Source organism: Littorina saxatilis, linkage group LG9, assembly GCF_037325665.1.
Source record: "Littorina saxatilis isolate snail1 linkage group LG9, US_GU_Lsax_2.0, whole genome shotgun sequence".
Classification (NCBI taxonomy): Eukaryota; Metazoa; Mollusca; class Gastropoda; order Littorinimorpha; family Littorinidae; genus Littorina; species Littorina saxatilis.
The window spans coordinates 57,110,907-57,130,035 of record NC_090253.1 but is presented as its reverse complement, the minus strand read 5'-3'; the positions used below and the strand labels follow the sequence as shown (position 1 = coordinate 57,130,035).

Below are 19,129 nucleotides of genomic sequence, written 5' to 3'. Positions count from 1 at the left end.
AGACTAGACAGACACAGAAACGAGCTTAAAAAGTTAGACTGTGGCTTTGGCTGTCGACTGACTTGATACGCAGTCCGTAGGTTAAGCACTGCCTTCAACATTTCGTGTGCGAATCGGGTCACAGTGTTCCTATAGTTTTGACGGCACTGTACCAATCAGATACACTTTGACACACATCACGTGACCACCGCATATCCTACGTCACACTCTTCAGTGCAATGGCTGCCGCCGTGCGAAGTTAGAACCAGTGTGGACTGTTTGTCACATTTGTGCTGTTAAGTGTGAATCATTCTTCCCAATTATCGCTTTTGGATTTCTACCATAGATTTATCAACTCCGTTGTCGACTACTCGTTTCTTTAACTGCACTCTGAGGCTGAAACAAGTTGCGAGGTATGTCACTATCAGTGATTTAACGTTCAAGGAATTTCCGGGTTTACCCTACTTTCGGTTCGCAAGTTTCTGTTCTCTCTAGACCACTCTCTCTCTCTCTCTCTCTCTCTCTCTCTCTCTCTCTCTCTCTCTCTCTCTCTCTCTCTCTCTCTCTCTCTCTCTCTCTCTCTCTCTCTCTCTCTCTCTCTCTCTCTTACTCTCGCTTTCTCTCTTTCTCTGTGTGTGTGTGTGTATGTGTGTGTGTGTGTGTAAGTCTGTGTGTGTCTGTGTCTGTCTGCTGCATTCTGCCTATGTGATACTTCACTTCACCTCATTTCACTTCACTTCACATCCGATCTCTAGTACAGTAAAGCCGAGTGTAGCTCGGTAGACAATTTAATGCTGGCTAAACGGGAAAAAGTGCAACAACGTAAGCCTAGTATCCTTTTCGCAAGAACATTGTCGATTGAGCAGCGCAGTGTTCATCATTCTTATTCACGTACTCCACTCACAACGAGCTGACCCCATTTGTAGAGCTAATAAAATGTGCAGCTATGTCTCGATTTAGGTCACAGCGACCAGCGTGAATGTGACAACAACTTTGTTCAGTTCAGTGCTTCGTTCTACCTTTGTGGAAAGGAGGCGTACGAGGTTTCTTGTATTGGTTAAACAGTGGTTTATTTCTCATTTCTTTTACAAAGCCATATGATTTTTGACAGAGCAAAGGTATGTATAGGTCAGAAAGGAATGATACAAAATAAACAAATGTAGAAGGCAATGCAGGACTTGTGCAGCAAGCAGGAGCTTGTATTGAAACACTGGACGATCACGGTGTTCTATTCTTCTTTACCCTTACTGTGGTATTACAGTATAATACTAACTAGCACAGAATTACATTTGAAGTTTTCGCTAGTTTTGGATATGATCCGGTTCAACAGTCCCCCTTAATGGTGAACGTAACAAGTCAAAGCCTGTCGACAAATCGATTATCGATCATTTTGCGTACAAAGTTGCATCTGCATAGGTTCGAGTATTTAGTCAAACGGAGAAATACCACAGTGTGGGTAAAAGAGTGAGACTGTGATCGACCAGCGCTTTGATACACGCTCCTGTGGTGCAACAATACGACTGATACACTCAGTGAACGCAAAACTTCACGTGCCTGTTTAAAATGTGAACTCGAATGAACTTGTTAATGAATATAACCTCACGGAGCGTTCTAGGCATGTTTAGGTAAGGCCAAAAAAATAAATAGGTGTGGTTACGGTAACATAGCCAAAAAAAATAGGGTAGGTAGGTAGGCAATCACTTTTTTTTTTTTACTTTTTTTTCTAATGTGTACAAATTAAACCTACTTGACAGGGAAATAAGTGTGCGACTCGGGCGCTTTCGCTTTCATTGCGTTTTCTGCACTCGTTTTCTTGTGTTTTTTGTTTTGTTTTGACAAATGTAATAAAAAGTTATAGGATCGGCCCCTAAAAATAGGGTAGGTCGGGTTACCGTAACCACACCTATTTGTTTTTAGGCCTAACATCTATTATGTATCTGATAGCATCCTGGGGTCATGATATTGATACTAGTGAAACTGAACCTAAGAGCAACAAGAAATTCCTCCGAGGTAGGAAAAACACCCCCGTCAAAGGGAAATAACCTTCTCAGTTGGTGGCAGTGAGAATGGTTATTTCCCTTTGACCATGAATATGTCCCTCTATAAGTCCTTGTATAATTTTAATCCACCAATAATTCCCTAACCGTGTGTTTGACTGGTCCCAATTTTTGTAAGGACCGTCTCAGGAATGTATAGAACCTGTTCACCAAGTTTGGTGACGATCGGTCCGTTCATTCTTGAGATCTATATGCGAACACAAACACACAAACACACAAACAAACAAACAAACACATCGATCGAATCCTATACACACCCCTATACCGGGGGTGTCAAAACAGGATTGGCCAATAGTAATACAGAGAATAGACGATAACCTTCAGAGAAACAGAGAGAATTGAAGCACTCATGTTATTACACCCCCGGTATAGGGGTGTGTATAGGATTCGGTCGATGTGTTTGTGTGTTTGTGTTCGCATATAGATCTCAAGAATGAACGGACCGATCGTCACCAAACTTGGTGAACAGGTTCTATACATTCCTGAGACGGTCCTTACAAAAATTGGGACCAGTCAAACACACGGTTAGGGAGTTATTGGTGGATTAAGATTCTACAAGGACTTATAGAGGGACATATTAATGGTCAAAGGGAAATAACCTTCTCAGTTGGTGGCAGTGAAAATGGTTATTTCCCTTTGACCAACGGTAACATAGCCAGTTTTTCCTACCTCGGAGGAATTTCTTGTTCTATGAAGCGTCACATTTCGCAGAGCATCATGAACATTCAGTGTGCTGTTTACAGGGCGGCGTGTACAGTAGGCGGCAAAAGAAACGCAACTCATTTGAGCACACTGTTACTTGTGATTTTTCGTAATTTTAAAATTATCGTAAAATATCAACCAGATAAGGTACATCAAAAAGAAAAACAGATTCGTGGAGGATATTTTACTGGCTTACGATATGTGCATATTTTTCAATCGTTTTCGTTTTTCACTTTTTCATAAATTGTGTTATACACGGTGGGGGTCAAGCGAGTCGTGATTGTAGGCGAGCGTGTCACTTCGACACGCTACAAAAATCGTTAAAATGCATATTTTTCAACCAGGTAAACACAGTTGTGGAGGAAATCCGTCTCTCAACATGATCATTTATTTGAATTATTCGCCAAAGCGTAACATAATCACAAAAATGAAATACATCACTTAGACGGTGTTTGGGAAAAGCTCCTTCGCACGGAATCGACGTAATGATTTCTTTTAAAACCAGGTGCTATTTGTGACCGAGTGTTTTTTCTACACGAAACAACATTCCTGCGTGTGTTTTTTTTTTTGTTTTTTTTTTGTTTTGGGGGGGGGGGGGGGGGGGAACAATGAACTGTTAGCATTGAAATTCGTATAAAAGTACTATGAAGCCAAACGCATACGTCCCCCCTCCCTTAACACATACATACACTCACAAACACAAATACCAACACAGACACATCCGTACACACTCACACATAGATAAACAGACAAACAAACAAATAAAGCCACGTAGATGCGCAGGTGCGCTTCGCAATGCTTAAACAGACGCCAACTGTCACTTTGAAGATCGCTGTCCCAAACTGTGATTATGTAACGCTTTGGCGAATAATTCTAATTAAATAATAATGTTGACAAATAGAATTCCTCCACAACTGTCTTTACCTGGTTGAAAAATTCAATTTTTGTGATTTGTATAGCGTGACATGTTCGCCTGCAATCACGACTCGCTTGACCCCCATCCAGTATAATGCGGTGCATGAAAAGGTAAAAAAAAAATGTTTTTAAAGGATTACATACTAATCGTAAAGCCAGTCAAATATCCTCCACGAATCTGTTTGTTTATTTGACGTACCATGTCTGGTTGATATTTTACAATAATTTGAAAAGGACGAAAAATCACATGCAACAGTCGACGCGAATGAGTTGCGTTTCTTTTGCCGCCTACCGTACGGTCGCAAAGAGGGATCATGTTTGATTCCGTACACTAAAAGCGATTGCAATGTCTGAGTTAGGATAGTGCAGTGAATTCATCCATTTAATACTGCCCCCCCCCCCCCCCCCCTCTTGCACTTTAAGAAACTTCTTCTTAAGAATTTCTGTTCCAAACGTCTGTCAGTTAACCATAATTTTCAGGCTCCCTTCTTTTGACAAACCTGATGCTCTCAGAGTATTGGGCGATATGTAAAACAGGACCACTGTCGTCATTTCAGATAACATAACCATGGCGACCGCTGCCCCACCAGTGCCAGAACCCGATGACATGGACTGCAGCGTGTGTCACGAGCAGTACGTGCAGCCCAAGCTGCTGCCCTGTGGACACCTGCTGTGTCACCACTGTCTGCTGTCCTGGCTGCAGTCTCAAGACCAGGCGCTGTGTCCGCTGTGCCGCTGTGCCATCGTGGACCCCGAGGAGCGAGGCCAGAAGAGCTGGCAGGACGTCGCGGACGGTTTCCCCACAGACCTGGCCATGGCGGACCTGGTGGGGGCTCACCGTCTGCTCAAACAGTCGCACAGCTGTATTTGTGGCGAGGCCACGGCCACGTGTCTGTGTCTGACGTGCGGGGACCTGTTCTGCGAGTCATGCCGGAAGATACACCTTAAGATGAAAGTGTCCAAGAACCACACGGTGGAGGATCTGACCTCTCTGACAGCGGACAAAGTGGCGGGAAGCCAGCACGCAGCCTGCGCCGTCCACGCGGACAAGACCACGGAGCTGTTCTGCCCGACACACGGCGAGAGCATCTGCCACTTGTGCGCCACGTCCCGCCACCGCAACTGCCCGGAGGTCAAGGACATGGAGGAGAAGGTCAAGGACGCGCGTGCCGTGCTGGCGGAGCTAGCGGTCACGCTGACCGAAGGGGAGGCCAGACTGGACAAAGCCATCCAACAGCTGGACGCCCACCTGGCGGAGACGGAGAAGCAGACCAAGAAGGCCGTTGCCGAGATCGAAGCCGTGTGTGCGCGCCTAGAGAAGTCAGTCCAGGACTGTCGTCATCGCCTGAACCAGCTGGCCCACAGCGCGTGCTCTGACGTCAAGGAGGCGGTGACGGAGACCAAGACGTGTTTGCTACAGCGACGCGGGAAGCTGACGTCACACAAACACGTGGTACAGCGCGTGCAGGAGGCCAAGAATCGCGACACTGTCAGCACCATGACGCCCGTGATGCAGACACGTGTTGGAAACCTCGACTGCAGCGTCACCTTGCCCTCAGGCGCCAAAGACATATCCAAGGTGACCGTCGTGATTGACGCAAAGGCCGTGACCCGCATTGAGAAAGTACTGTCAGGACTAGGTCAGACCAAAGTCATGTCTGCTGATTTTGATTTTGTACTCGTAAGTATGTTGTGTGTTTGTTTGTTTTTAAGCATCTGATTTTCTTAATGAAAGAGAGCTATGATTTGTGTGATGTTCTTTCATTTACCATTTAACCAAGTTAGTAAACAATAAACAATGAGTGTGCGTCCACTATGAACGAATATAACTGATGTCAAGTTGTGATATAAAAAGCAATTGCTCAATGCTTAGTGTATGTCTTGCTGTATTTGTTGACACAGAAATCAGGTTTGTGGATCGAAAGTTTGTTAGCCAACGAACTATTGTGTCACTATACCAAAACCAATGACCTGAAATCGGTGAATAGAATCTGACTGGGAGTTGGAGGAAGATTTACTGCCACTTGGCAACCAACTGATTATCACTTCTGAAATCATACGGTTGAGGTTTCTCAACTTCATGCATACAAACGCACATTATTTTTAAAATAAACACCACTTTATTGGAACTGTAGCAAAAGATTCAGTCTTGAAACAAAACCAAAAATCCTGAGATTTTACAACAGAATATAGGGCGGGACTGTTTGGAGGATTTACAAACAATTAATAATAATTTCAAAAAAAGATACTTTCTAGACCGATCATTTGTATGTGCAATGTATAAATTAACTGTCTGAGAGTGATTTACGTGGAATATGTTAACCAATTCTAGACAGTTCAGTTTGACGTGTACACTGACTGATTGCAGGTGCCAGTTTTGTCTTTCCATGACAACCACGGTGAGAACATCGTGCTGAGCAACAACAAGCAGACGGCAGAGAGAAGAGGGTCTGACTGGGATGATGGTATCGTTGTCGCCTCTCAGCCTATGATGACGAACATGTTGTACGAGGTTAGTCATTGAGCTCAGTGTTCACTGTGACGCTATCAGTGTGTTTACAACTGTAATCCCTTCAAGAATTATAGCTCTTTCACGTTACCTGTTACCTGCAAATGTCATTCAATTAAACATCCTGTCCCCAGAGACTGTGCAACACTTCAAATAGCAATTTAGAGAATACTGAGCATTTTAAAGAACAGGTTATTTTTGATTTTGTGTAATGTATGAATAGTTTTAAGTTGTTCTAACTGGGGAAGCAGGTGGGGTGTGTGTGTGTGTGTGGGGGGGGGGGGGGGGGTGCAGGAATCGAAGTGGCAGACGACCATTAACCGCCTTGGGTGCCAATAATTTAGCGTCTAGCTGAAGTCATTGTAAATGTGTAACTACATGTACAACGAAAAAATAAACGTATAGATGGACAATAATGCTGCAACAATATATTGTCTTACAAAAATCATCACTTTGCACAGTATTAACTGTGATTAACCAGCACATAGCTCTGTACAGGACAAAGGTGATCAACAACAACTTTTACAACAAAGATCGACTCTCTTAAATACCCTGTGCTGTGATTATGCCTAGAACCAGAGACAATGGCCATTGGATGTTATGTTCATGTTTTTTTTTTTTTTTTTTTTTTTTTTTTCAGGAAAGCGCGTTTATTTACCTCCCTGGCGAAGGACACTTTGAAAAAGAGCAAGACAAAACAGACAACGGCTCAGGCATGGAAGCAATGTGCATTTTAGACATTCAAGAATGCAGGAAGACAAACAGACTGGCAGTATGACATTCAAATACAGACGCGCAGTCATCATGCATGCAGGCCGGAGATGCTCTGAATGCACCAATGGACAGAGAAAATAGGTCATCATCGGACAATTGAACATCAGTGTTTGCTGCTTGCTGCAATTAATGCCTTAATACGTCAGGCCCTGTAACAAGAGCACATTTTCCACACATTAATCACACGTGTACGCATTGCAGTTCCAGAACTGAATCCCATGGTCTTTTAGAAAGGTATCAGCTAATGCGTTGAATAATGTATAAGTGGGTTATCAGAGTTTGAACACTACAGAGTAGAATAGGGGAACAACATGTTTAATGAACATTTACCTTTTAATGAGAAAACCATGAAAGAGCAGTGACATTTGTATGTGAGAGAGAAAGGGGGGGGGCTAGGGGGTAAGCGTACTGTTCACATCCATCTCCCAAAAATCAATGTTGTTGTTGCAAACACGAAGTCTCATACCTCGTTTCAGTTTGTTTATGGGGAAATGATCCCCACCCTCACCTCCCCGTCACCCAACAAAAAAAGCGGTTCTGAAGGGAGGGTAACAAATACGTAAAAGTGAAGAAAAAAAAGACGATAGACGAGCTGTACAAACGTTCCCTTCTCTTTCTTCGCGATTCTGCCCAACACGTCTTCTGACTTTCTCTTTTTTTTGTTTAAGTAACTGCTCGGTAAATCACCTTGGCTAAGAACCATGAAAACTCATGTTTTCTCATCAGCGCGTGAATCCTATCTTGCACTGCAATCTCCGGTGTCTTGCAAAGGAAGCGAAAAGCTCGATCCGTCAATGTTTTGGGACGCCTTTTCAGCCACCCGTCTCAACCCCCGCCTACCTTCCTGGTTCATCGCTTTGTCTGTTGTATAAGTTCACGTAAGCAATGTTAAACTTAAAGTAAGCATTGATCAGGAGTTTTTTTATTTTTTTATTTTTATTTTTTTTATTCAATTAATAAAACACTAGATAACAAACATGGTATTTTCTGTTTGCACACATACTCTCTCATTTACATGCGGTTCAGAAAAACTTGTACATTATACAAAAGGACTGAAAATAGTCATACGTGAAAAAAAAATATACGTGTCAACATGTGTAGCATCAAAATGATCATATGTCATCATATATTGATCTTTTTTTTTTTAAACAATATTCGCATCATAATGTATGGCTGTCTTTACATTACATCAAAGAAAATAAACAATAATTTGTTTTTAATTAATAAAACTTCAGACTAACGAAATCTCAAAACAACATGATTTCCAAAAATAATTTCCAGTGTTAATCGTGAATCGGTTTTTTTAAAAATGCTTACGCACATCTTTGCGATTAAAATAATGTGATTAATCTTCTTCATATTTTTGCTGTTACTTTTTATACCAAAAAGCACATCTGTAACATTCAACCTAATTCTTTCACCAATGTTTACTAAAATGTACATTTCAATATATTTCCAAAACCTGAGCACTGTTGGGCACTCAAAGAAAAAATGCTCCAATACATCAAGTTCATCCTTACAATATGTACAGTTTTTATCAGCCTTCACTTTCATTTTACACAATAAAATATTAGTTGGATAAATGTTTTGCAATATTTTCCAATGCAGTACACGTAATCGAACTTCACTAGTGACAGTGGCTGCTAAGTTCCAATTCTTTTCGTCAATTTCAAATCCTAATTTTCTTCTCCAAAATCCTTCTGAACAGGGTTGGCTGTATTGTTTTCCTACCAGAATCTTTCGAATTTCTTTTACTGATTTAACTTTTTTCCCACAGAAGGTCGGAATGTCACAGACTGAACAATTTACATCGTTTATATCGACATTTCTTAAAAGGAGATGTACAGCTATTCGAACAACATTGTACTCAAGCAATCTATTTGCAGTGTAGCCAGTTCTTTCACACACTTCTTCATAGGTAGAAAAACGTCCATTCTCACACACATCGCTCACATACATTATACCACTTTTAATCCAATCCGCAAAAAAGAGTGGGTTTCCTTGACAAATTATATCTTTGTTGTTCCACAACAAACCGGAAACAGAATTACCATTATTATCGACTTGATTGTTATCAAGCCATGCCTTCAACACAGCGGACCAAAATTCCGATTTAATACTGTCCAATCCTTTAAATGGTTTGCTATTAATGTTCGCAAAAAAACACTCAAAGCGACTCCCAAAACGGAAAAACAGTGCTTTTGGGAGCCATGACCATTTCTGGTCTTCATTAGACAGAGTTAGGTTCACAACCCAGCTTAACAAAAAGGAACACTGCATCTGACGCAAATCAATCATATTTAATCCACCTTGCTTTACTTCGTTACATAAAACAGTTCTTTTCACCTTTTCAAATGCTTTTCTGTTGCAGTCTTTTTTGCGCCACACGAAGCGAAACATTAACCTATTAATTTCAGTTAGAACGTCGTCTGGTACAATCAGCGCCTGCATTATATAGACAAAATGTGGCAGAATAAACGTTTTGAATACACAGACTTAACCAATAATGCTCAAATTCCTTTTCTCCCACACGCAGATGAGCCTTTTTGCAACATTCACTCTCTCTTCCCAATTCTCTTTCACTTTTGACGCACGCATATAATTACAGAAATACACACCTAGAATTTTCATTTTGTCTGTACATGCAAAACCGCAACACTCATTCCTACAATTCTTCAGTTATGTTCATGTTGTGTGTGTGTGCCAAGTATGAGAGCATCCTTCTAGTTGAACATTAAGAAACGATCAATAGCGTTGCCTTGTTCTGTGTCGACACATGTTATATGTTGAACTTGATATAAGTTACGAACATAATTTATGAATAACAGTTTCCACACAGCCAAGAAAGTACCCAGGCCGTTGTATTATTTGGTATGTGTAGCAGTTTTAGTAAATAAAAAGCCGCACTTCTTCCACTAAAAGCTTGGACAAATCCGTGATGGCTTACACGGTGGGTTACGGGACCAGACGGAGCCTATAAAAATCGAAACTAACATGTGTGTGCGTGTGCGTACGTGCGTGCGTGTGTGTGTGTGTGTGTGTGTGCGTGTGTATTTGTGTGTGTGTGTGCGTGCATGCGCGTGTGTGTGTATTTGTGTGCGTGTGTGTGTGTGGGGGGTGTCTCCGAGAGTGCATGCGGGCGTGTGTGTGTGTGTGTGTTTGTGTGTGTGTATTTGTGTGTGTGTGGGTGTGTGTGTGTGTGTTTGTGTGTGTATTTGTGTGTGGGTGGGTGTGTGTGGGTGTGTGTGGGTGGGTTTGTGTGTGTATTTGTGTGTGGGTGGGTGTGGGTGTGTGTTTGTGTGTGTGTGTGTATGTGGGTGTGTGTGTGGGTGTGTGTGGGTGTGTTTGTGTGTGTATTTGTGTGTGGGTGTGTGTGTGTGTGGGTGTGTGTGGGTGGGTTTGTGTGTGTGTGAGAGAGAGCGTACCAGCAAGCCAATGTGTGAGTGTGGAGGGGTTTGTGTGATGTTTGTGTGTGTCCACGCATACGCTGTATGTGCATGCATGTGACAATGTACGCAATATGTCTAGGTCATCTTGGACAAAAGAGACGCTGGAACTAATAGTGTGATGTTTTCTGGAGCAACAACCACTCCTCCAGAAGCTCTGACACTGCCATCTGACGCTAGAGGATGGCCATCTGCTGTGGTCATTTCTCACAATGCTGTGACCGTGAATGCCGTACATACGGTAAGTCTGAAAAGACCGTAAAGAAAGGGCGCTGGAAAGGATGAAGGCTGTTTGTGCGATTCTGTGTATAATTTTATGTATGTGTGTCTGGTGGTGGTCGCGGTGGGGGTAGTTTTGAAAATTGAAAAGAAAAGGCCATGACAAGTTTGATAAAAATCTTTGATCAAAATTTCGCGATTATAAAGTACCCCTGATTTTGTTTTTAATCCGACAGGTTAAACGGACCATCACTATCAAGCTACTGCCGGACAGTAAGTCCTCTGTTTAATGTTTGGTTCCGGAAATCAAAATAGGTTCATAAATGTTCACGTGCGAGGAAGTTACAATCTTCACAGCAATGCGTGTGTTCAAACCTCAACGAGGAATCTATCTCAACTCGTCAAGGTAACACGACTGTCGATAAGTTCACTGAGTCTGTCCGACCTGTCTTGAGGTTGACGCTTTCGCTGTAAAACTGAAAATGCTTCAAAAACTCAAAATGTTTGAAGTCAGTCCATTTTCTCTATTAACTGGATTTTGTCAGCTATATGATCGTGCATTCTTCTAGTTGCCGGACATTATGACTCAGCTGGTTCAAAAGCAGAAAAAGAAATAGAGACTTTCTCAACGTGCAAATGGACTGGAGAACAAAACCACATTCTGCACGACTGCCTTTGGTTTTACCAGGAAGAAGTGGAACATATAACTTAATCAAGAACAAAAGGAGCTATTAGACAACTCTGATATCGAAAACAGATAGAGTTACATTGGTGTGGGTCTTTTCAGCTGGACACCAACGTTGGACGGAAACTAAGAAACTTACCCGAGAAAAGCCGGGTGGGAGTGATGCTTGACAGAAAACGATCTCTTCATCTCTACATCAACGGTGACGACCAGGGTGAAGCCGCCCCTAGCCTGCCCGACCCCTGCTTTGCATTCTTTGACGTCTGGGGTTCTTACAGACAGGTGGGTTTGTCGATAGAATAATTAGATAATTATACTCCTTTCAGTCAACACTTCATCATTATAACAGTGCCCCTTATTGTTGCATAATAATTGATTGGATAGTTTAAAAAACAAAGAAAGAGGAAACGTAAGATTCTGAGGAAAAGTCTTCAAAAAGCTCGAAATATATGTCATCAATGCTGACAAATGTCCAAGCACCATGTGTATCATCCCCGACCTTCTGACTAATTGTTTGACAGTGTGATAATCAACCATCCTCCTTCCATGTAGCCTGTCGATCGTTCTGATAGTGGCAGTGACACTTCTGGTATATTTATGGCATATTTGTTACTTCTACACCGAACTTGAAACGTGATATTCTGAGGAAACGTCTCTGGAAGACCTACAATCCCTTTCATAAATTAATGCTCACAAATGTGTGAGCACCGTGTTTATCATCCCGGACTTTCTGAATGATTGTTTTTCTGCAACAAGACACTAGCTGTTCACACAGTGCAATCCTACGCTGACTGAGTTTTAAAACATTATTACCATGCACACACAGTCCTGTTGAAAACATTATTACCATGCACACACAGTCCTGTTGAAAACATTATTACCATGCACACACAGTCCTGTTGACAACATTATTACCATGCACACACAGTCCTGTTGAAAACATTATTACCATGCACACACTGTCCTGTTGACAACATTATTACGATGCACACACAGTCCCGTTGACAACATTATTACCATGCACACACAGTCCTGTTGAAATCATTATTACCATGCACACACTGTCCTGTTGAAAACATTATTACCATGCACACACAGTCCTGTTGAAAACATTATTACCATGCACACACAGTCCTGTTGAAAACATTATTACCATGCACACACAGTCCTGTTGAAAATAACAGTTTGTAAAACTAAGATCATGAACTCGAAGTAAGTGTGAACATTGCTTAATGTTTGTCCTTAATTGTTCTCATAAAACTTGCACCTCAGTGTTTACGTCATGATCTTTTCATTGCCTTTGTTTCAGGCTACTGCTTTACCTGTTCGACGCATACCGTGAAGTCACCAGACCAAACAAAGAGACTGTTTCCATGGCAATGACTTTTGCTGGCGTTTACCATTGAATTCATTGATGTTGATGTGATTGTTGTTTTGTTGTTGTTGCGGGAGTGTTTTGTGTACAACAGAATAGTGTACGTGAATTGAATTAAAATGCCTGGCCTTTTTTTGATGGCTGTTTCTGAAAATGCCTTTGTCACTTGCCTGACTGTTAAAGACAAATACTTAAACTTTTGCTAGCTTGAAATATTTGCCCAAAGATGGATTGCAAAATGTGTGAAATATTAAGAAATCATAGCTGTTGATTAATAGAGGGGATTTTATTTTTCACTCAAGTAAGGTAAAGGAATGAGAGAAGACGATTTCCTTCTGTCCATGTCTGTGATTTCTTTGTGTCGAAATGTTTTCATTTTAGGCACATCAAAACACAAAGATGTCAGTGTAATATTTGTGAACAAAGGAGTGTTCCTCTCACAGTTTTCACAGTTGACCTTTTTGTATTGAGAGTAAATAATGTGTTTGTGTACTTATTGACACCTGGCAGTTACTTGGTTCATAGTTTGAATTATATAATTGCAGATGATTGTGTGCACATATTCCACATCAAGTCGTATGTGAATTTAAGCCAGAGTGTGGTTGAAATTGTAGTCCTACAAATGTGTACGTTTTTCGCGTAATTTGTGTATAGTATATATATCAAATAACCAAAGGGAAGTAATCGCTCCTTATGCATACGACATGTGTAGTGGAGTAAGCGAGAGTTGTACGCAACCCTTCTCCTAGCACCTGAGAGAATAACAAGCATTGAAATGAAGAAGCGACTTTCATCCTCAAACATACATTATATATTGTGTAGTATAGTTGTATCGTGTCGTCAAAATAATATGCCCCCCGCGGGTTAGGGGGAGTCCCATATTGGTTGGGACGAGAAAGAATTTACCCGATGCTCCCCAGCATGTCGTAAGAGGCGACTAACGGATTCTGTTTCTCCTTTTACCTTTGTTAAGTGTTTCTTGTATAGAATATAGTCAATGTTTGTAAAGATTTTAGTCAAGCAGTATGTAAGAAATGTTAAGCCCTTTGTACTGGAAACTTGCATTCTCCCAGTAAGGTAATATATTGTACTACGTTGCAAGCCCCTGGAGGAAATGTTTGATTAGTGCTTTTGTGAACAAGAAACAGTAAGAACATTTCTACATTTGAACGTATTCCAAACCTCCATAGCTCTGGGATGTTCTGTGCCAACTGGGATTTGTTTGTGTTTGTATGTGTGTTTTATTTTTTTTAGTTTTTTTATGTCTTGTTTTTTTTTTAACTAACACTAGTTTCCATCTGCAAAATGAACTAATTCGGAAACTCTAGCTACACAGTAAACAGTCAAGACGTTGATTGTTGGTACGTGTCCAAGCGGAGGGCATGGTCTAGCCAAAGTTAAAACCTGGACCGGTGTGAGATAGCAAGCAGACTGTTTTCACGCCATGTAAACACCGGGACCGATGTGAGATAGCGAGCAGACTGTTTTCACGCCATGTAAACACCTGGACCGGTGTGAGATAGCAAGCAGACTGTTTTCACGCCGTGTAAACACCTGGACCGATGTGAGATAGCAAGCAGACTGTTTTCACGCCATGTAAACACCTGGACCGGTGTGAGATAGCGAGCAGACTGTTTTCACGCCATGTAAACACCTGGACCGGTGTGAGATAGCAAGCAGACTGTTTTCACGCCGTGTAAACACCTGGACCGGTGTGAGATAGCAAGCAGACTGTTTTCACGCCATGTAAACACCTGGACCGGTGTGAGATAGCAAGCAGACTGTTTTCACGCCATGTAAACACCTGGACCGGTGTGAGATAGCAAGCACGACTGTTTTCACGCCATGTAAACACTGACAGGTGTGAGATAGCAAGCACGACTGTTTTCACGCCATGTAAACACCTGGACCGGTGTGAGATAGCGAGCAGACTGTTTTCACGCCATGTAAACACCTGGACCGGTGTGAGATAGCAAGCAGACTGTTTTCACGCCATGTAAACACCTGGACCGGTGTGAGATAGCAAGCAGACTGTTTTTACGGGAAGGATTGTGTTTTCAACTCACGGTCTTTTTTCTTGACCCTCTGACCGGTGAGGGCTGGACGTCCAGCAGCATGTAAACCTGCTTATAATTTTACTTTGTTGATAAAGATGTTGTCTTGTCTGGTCTTGTCGTGTCGGTTACATTTCTCTCTCTTTCTCTCTCTCTGTCTCTGTCTCTCTCTCTGTCCCTGTCTCTGTCTCTCTCTCTCTCTCTCTTTCTCAGTCTCTCTCTCTCAGTCTCTCTCTCTCTCTCTTTCCCTCTCTCTCTCTCTCTTTCTCTCTCTTTCTCTCTCTCCTTCTCTCTCTTTCTCTCTCTCTTTCTCTCTCTCTTTCTCTCCCTCTCTTTCTCTCTCTCTTCCTCTCTCTCCTTCACTTTCTTTCTCTTTCTTTCTCTCTCTCTCTCTCTCCTTCTCTTTCTCTCTCTCTCTCTCTTTCTCTCTCTTTATCTCTCTCTCTCTCTCCTTCTCTTTCTCTCTCTCCCCCTCTCTCTCTTTCTCTCTCTCTTTCTCTCTCTCTTTCTCTCTCTCCTTCTCTCTCTCTTTCTCTCTCTCTTTCTCTCTCTCTTTCTCTCTCTCTTTCTCTCTCTTTCTCTCTCTCTCTCTCTCTCTCTCTCCCTCTCTCTCTCTGTCTCTGTCTCTCTCTCTCTCACTCGTACACACACACACACACACACACACACACACACACACACACACACACACACAGTTGTCGCTTTTCATCACCACGCTTTCAAGTTTGATAAACAAAGTATACTGTATGGGAAAGAAAGGCACTCTTGAAGTTTAATATCTAGCATCTGTTTTCAGAATTAGGATTGAATCAGTTGAAAACATTTCATTGTAAATGAATGATAAGAAGGCAAATACTGCCAAACCTGTATCAAACAAATCCAAGTTGAGCATGGTTGAACTCATCACAGAAGTGATAAATAGAGATCATTCAAACCGTCTATGGCAACTCACAACATTGTAGTTGCAGTCACAGTAAAGAGAGAAAGCTGGAACGATCAAACATAGACTGCTGAAATGTCAGTTTTCACAATTCCAAACCGTTAAAACAGGATGAAAGGATTGAGGATTTAAAATTATTGTTGGTTATACATAGGTGGTTGAACTACAGAAGCGATGTTAAGGCAGTCTGCATCTCAGGCCGTGTACGTGATGACACTGCCAACTGTTGTTAGCTGTGAGATAAACGGCGAGCATCGTGCAGGGATTGATTTCCTCTATTTTTAAATCCAACTCACGTGCAAGTATGGTGCAGTTTGGGTGATTGCACTGGTATGGGAAAACCCGACAACAGTCATCATTCTTCAGTCTATTTATTTCTATCTGAATAGATTACATTGTTCAATTCAACACATTTGAAAGATATTACAATGACCAAGTGCATTAAATATGGCAATGGCAAATTCACGACAAAAAAAGCTACTAATCATTCATTACGAACTTCGTAGTAAGTACAAAGTCTAATATTTTCAAGATCGGAAACTGACAAGTCCCGATGCAAACAGGTGCAGTCATCGTTGTCTGTCGAAATGTTTTGTAATATTTTGATTATGTGAATTTATGGCTTTTGGTTGAAAACGGACTCTGTGAGTGAATCTTGTCAAAACTTGAAACGCACTTCGGAGGTTCTGCACTGACTTCAACAGTGCATGCGCAAATCGGGTCACAGTGTTCCCAAAGGTTCGCCCGCACTGTACCGGAAAGAAAAACTTTGACCCACAACACGTGATCACAATATTTTACGTCACACTCTTCAGTGCAATGGCTGCCGCTGTGCGAAGTTAGAACCTGTGGACAGTTAAACTTTGTCACATTCGTGTCTTTTGGAGTGAATCATTCATCCAAGTTATCGCTTCAGGATCACTACCATAGATTTATCAACTCCGTTGTCGACTATTCGTTTCTTCAACTACGCTCTGAGGCTGAGACAAGTTGCGAGGTCAGGTATGTCACTATTGATTCAACGTTCAAGGAATTTCCGGGTTTACCCTACTTTCGGTTCACAAGTTTCTGTTCTCTCTAGACCACACACACATATTATATGCCTATGATTTTGTGTGTGTGTGTGTGTGTGTGTGTCTGTGTGTGTGTGTGTCTGTGTGTGTGTCTGTGTCTGTGTCTGTGTCTGTGTCTGTGTGTCTATCTGTCTGTCTGTGTGTCTATCTGTCTGTCTGTCTGCTGCAATCTGTGTCTATGTGACACTTTCACTTACGATCCAGGCTCTAGTGCAGTATCCTGTCTGAAGATCGGCAGCAAAATCTGTAGCTCGGTAGACAATTTAATGCTGGCTAAACGGGAAAAAGTGCTACAACGTGAGGCTAGTACTCTTTTCGCAAGAACATCGCCGTTTTGTCCATTGAGCAGCGCAGTGTTCATAATTCTTATTCACGTACTCCACTCACAACGAGCTGACCCCATTTTGTAGAGCTAATAAAATATGCAGCTATGTCTTGATTTGGGTTACAGCGACCAGCGTGAATGTGACAACAACTTTGTTCAGTTCAGTGCTTCGTTCTACATTTAGCATGAGAAAGACTGTCTCTTTGTGGGAAGGCGGCGTAACCGGTGTCTTGTATTGGTTCAACAGTGGTTTATTTTTCATTCGTTTTACACAGCCATTGCTACTGGTGTTACCGACAACGCGGCAAGGGTAAAGATACGGTAGACATGAATGATGCAAAATAAACAAATGTAGGAGGCAGCTGCAGGACTTGTGCAGCACGCATGAGCTTGTATTTGAACACTGGACGATCACGGAATTCTACTCTTCTTTACACTTACTGAAGTATTACAGTATATTCTAACTAGCATAGAATTATACATTTGAAGTCTTCGCTATGTTTGGCTATGATCTGGTTCAACAGCACAGCAAACGTTGCAGGGCAAAGCCTGTCGATGAATTGAGTATCGATCCTTTCGCCTACAAAGTCGAATCTTCAAAGGTTCGAATATTTACTTAAAAGTTAAACGGAGAAATATCACAGTGTGGGTAAAGGAGTGGGAGACTTTGGTTGACCAGCGCTTTAATACAAGCTCCTGTTATGCAGCAATACGACTGATACACTCAGTGAACGCAGAACTTCACGTACCTGTCTTAACATTAGAATTGACTTATTCATGATATCAGCCTCACGGATCATTATCGGCATGTTTAACTAACATTCTCTATCCAATAACATCCTGAGGTCAGTATATTGATACGAGTGAAACTAACCTTGAGAGCAAAAACTGTATTGGATAATAGTAATACACAAAATAGACAATAACCTTCAGCATAACAGGGGTTTTTTTACGACCCTGCTTCTTTAGACTTCTGTTTCAAAACGTCTCTAAGTTTACCTCAATTTTTAAACTCCCGGCCTCTTTTTAAAGACCTGATTCTCTCAAGAGATTTTTTGGTAATTTCAGAAAACACATATATAACCATGGCGACCGCTGCCCCACCGGTGCCAGAACCCGATGACATGGACTGCAGCGTGTGTCACGAGCAGTACGTGCAGCCCAAGCTGCTGCCCTGCGGACACCTGCTGTGTCACCACTGTCTGCTGTCCTGGCTGCAGTCTCAAGACCTGGCGCTGTGTCCGCTGTGCCGCTGCGCCATCGTGGACCCCGAGGAGCGAGGCCAGAAGACCTGGCAGGACGTCGCGGACGGTTTCCCCACAGACCTGGCCATGGCGGACCTGGTGGGGGCTCACCGTCTGCTCAAACAGTCGCACAGCTGCTGTATTTGCGAGGAGGCCGCGGCCACGTGTCTGTGTCTGACGTGCGGGGACCTGTTCTGCGAGTCGTGCCGGAAGATACACCTGAAGCAGAAAGTGGCCAGGAACCACACGGTGGAGGACCTGACCTCCCTGACGGCGGACAAAGTGGCGGGAAGCCAGCACGCCGCATGCGCCGTCCACGCAGACAAGACCACGGAGCTGTTCTGCCCGACACACGGCGAGAGCATCTGCCACCTGTGCGCCACGTCCCGCCACCGCAGCTGCCCGGAGGTCAAGGACATGGATGAGAAAGTCAAGGACGCGCGTGCCGTGCTGGCGGAGCTGGCGGTCACGCTGACCGAAGGGGAAGCCAGGCTGGACAAAGCCATCCAACAGCTGGACGCCCACCTGGCGGAGACGGAGAAGCAGACTAAGAAGGCCGTTGCCGAGATCGAAGCCGTGTGTGCGCGCCTGAAAAAGTCGGTCCAGGACTGTCGTCATCGCCTGAACGAGCTGGCCCACAGCGCGTGCTCTGACGTCAAAGAGGCGGTGACGGAGACCAAGACGTGTCTGCTACAGCGACGCGGGAAGCTGACGTCACACAAACACGTGGTACAGCGCGTGCAGGAGGCCAAGAATCGCGACACTGTCAGCACCATGACGCCCGTGATGCAGACACGTGTTGGAAGCCTCGACTGCAGCGTCACTTTGCCCT

At 42.9% G+C, this 19,129-nt stretch overlaps 1 protein-coding gene across 1 annotated transcript in view; it reads left to right on the top strand.

The window, feature by feature from the left end:
* The first annotated feature begins 218 nt into the window (after positions 1 to 218).
* LOC138976565 (E3 ubiquitin-protein ligase TRIM33-like) overlaps positions 219 to 19,129 on the top strand; it is a 20,989-nt gene continuing 2,078 nt past the window's right edge. Inside the window, exons 1-2 of the mRNA XM_070349412.1 lie at positions 219 to 392; positions 18,122 to 19,129. The exon at positions 18,122 to 19,129 is cut by the window's right edge and continues 125 nt beyond it. Of these exons, the coding sequence (XP_070205513.1) occupies positions 18,139 to 19,129 (991 nt within the window). The 5' untranslated portion in view covers positions 219 to 392; positions 18,122 to 18,138. The remainder of the gene's footprint in view (positions 393 to 18,121) is intronic.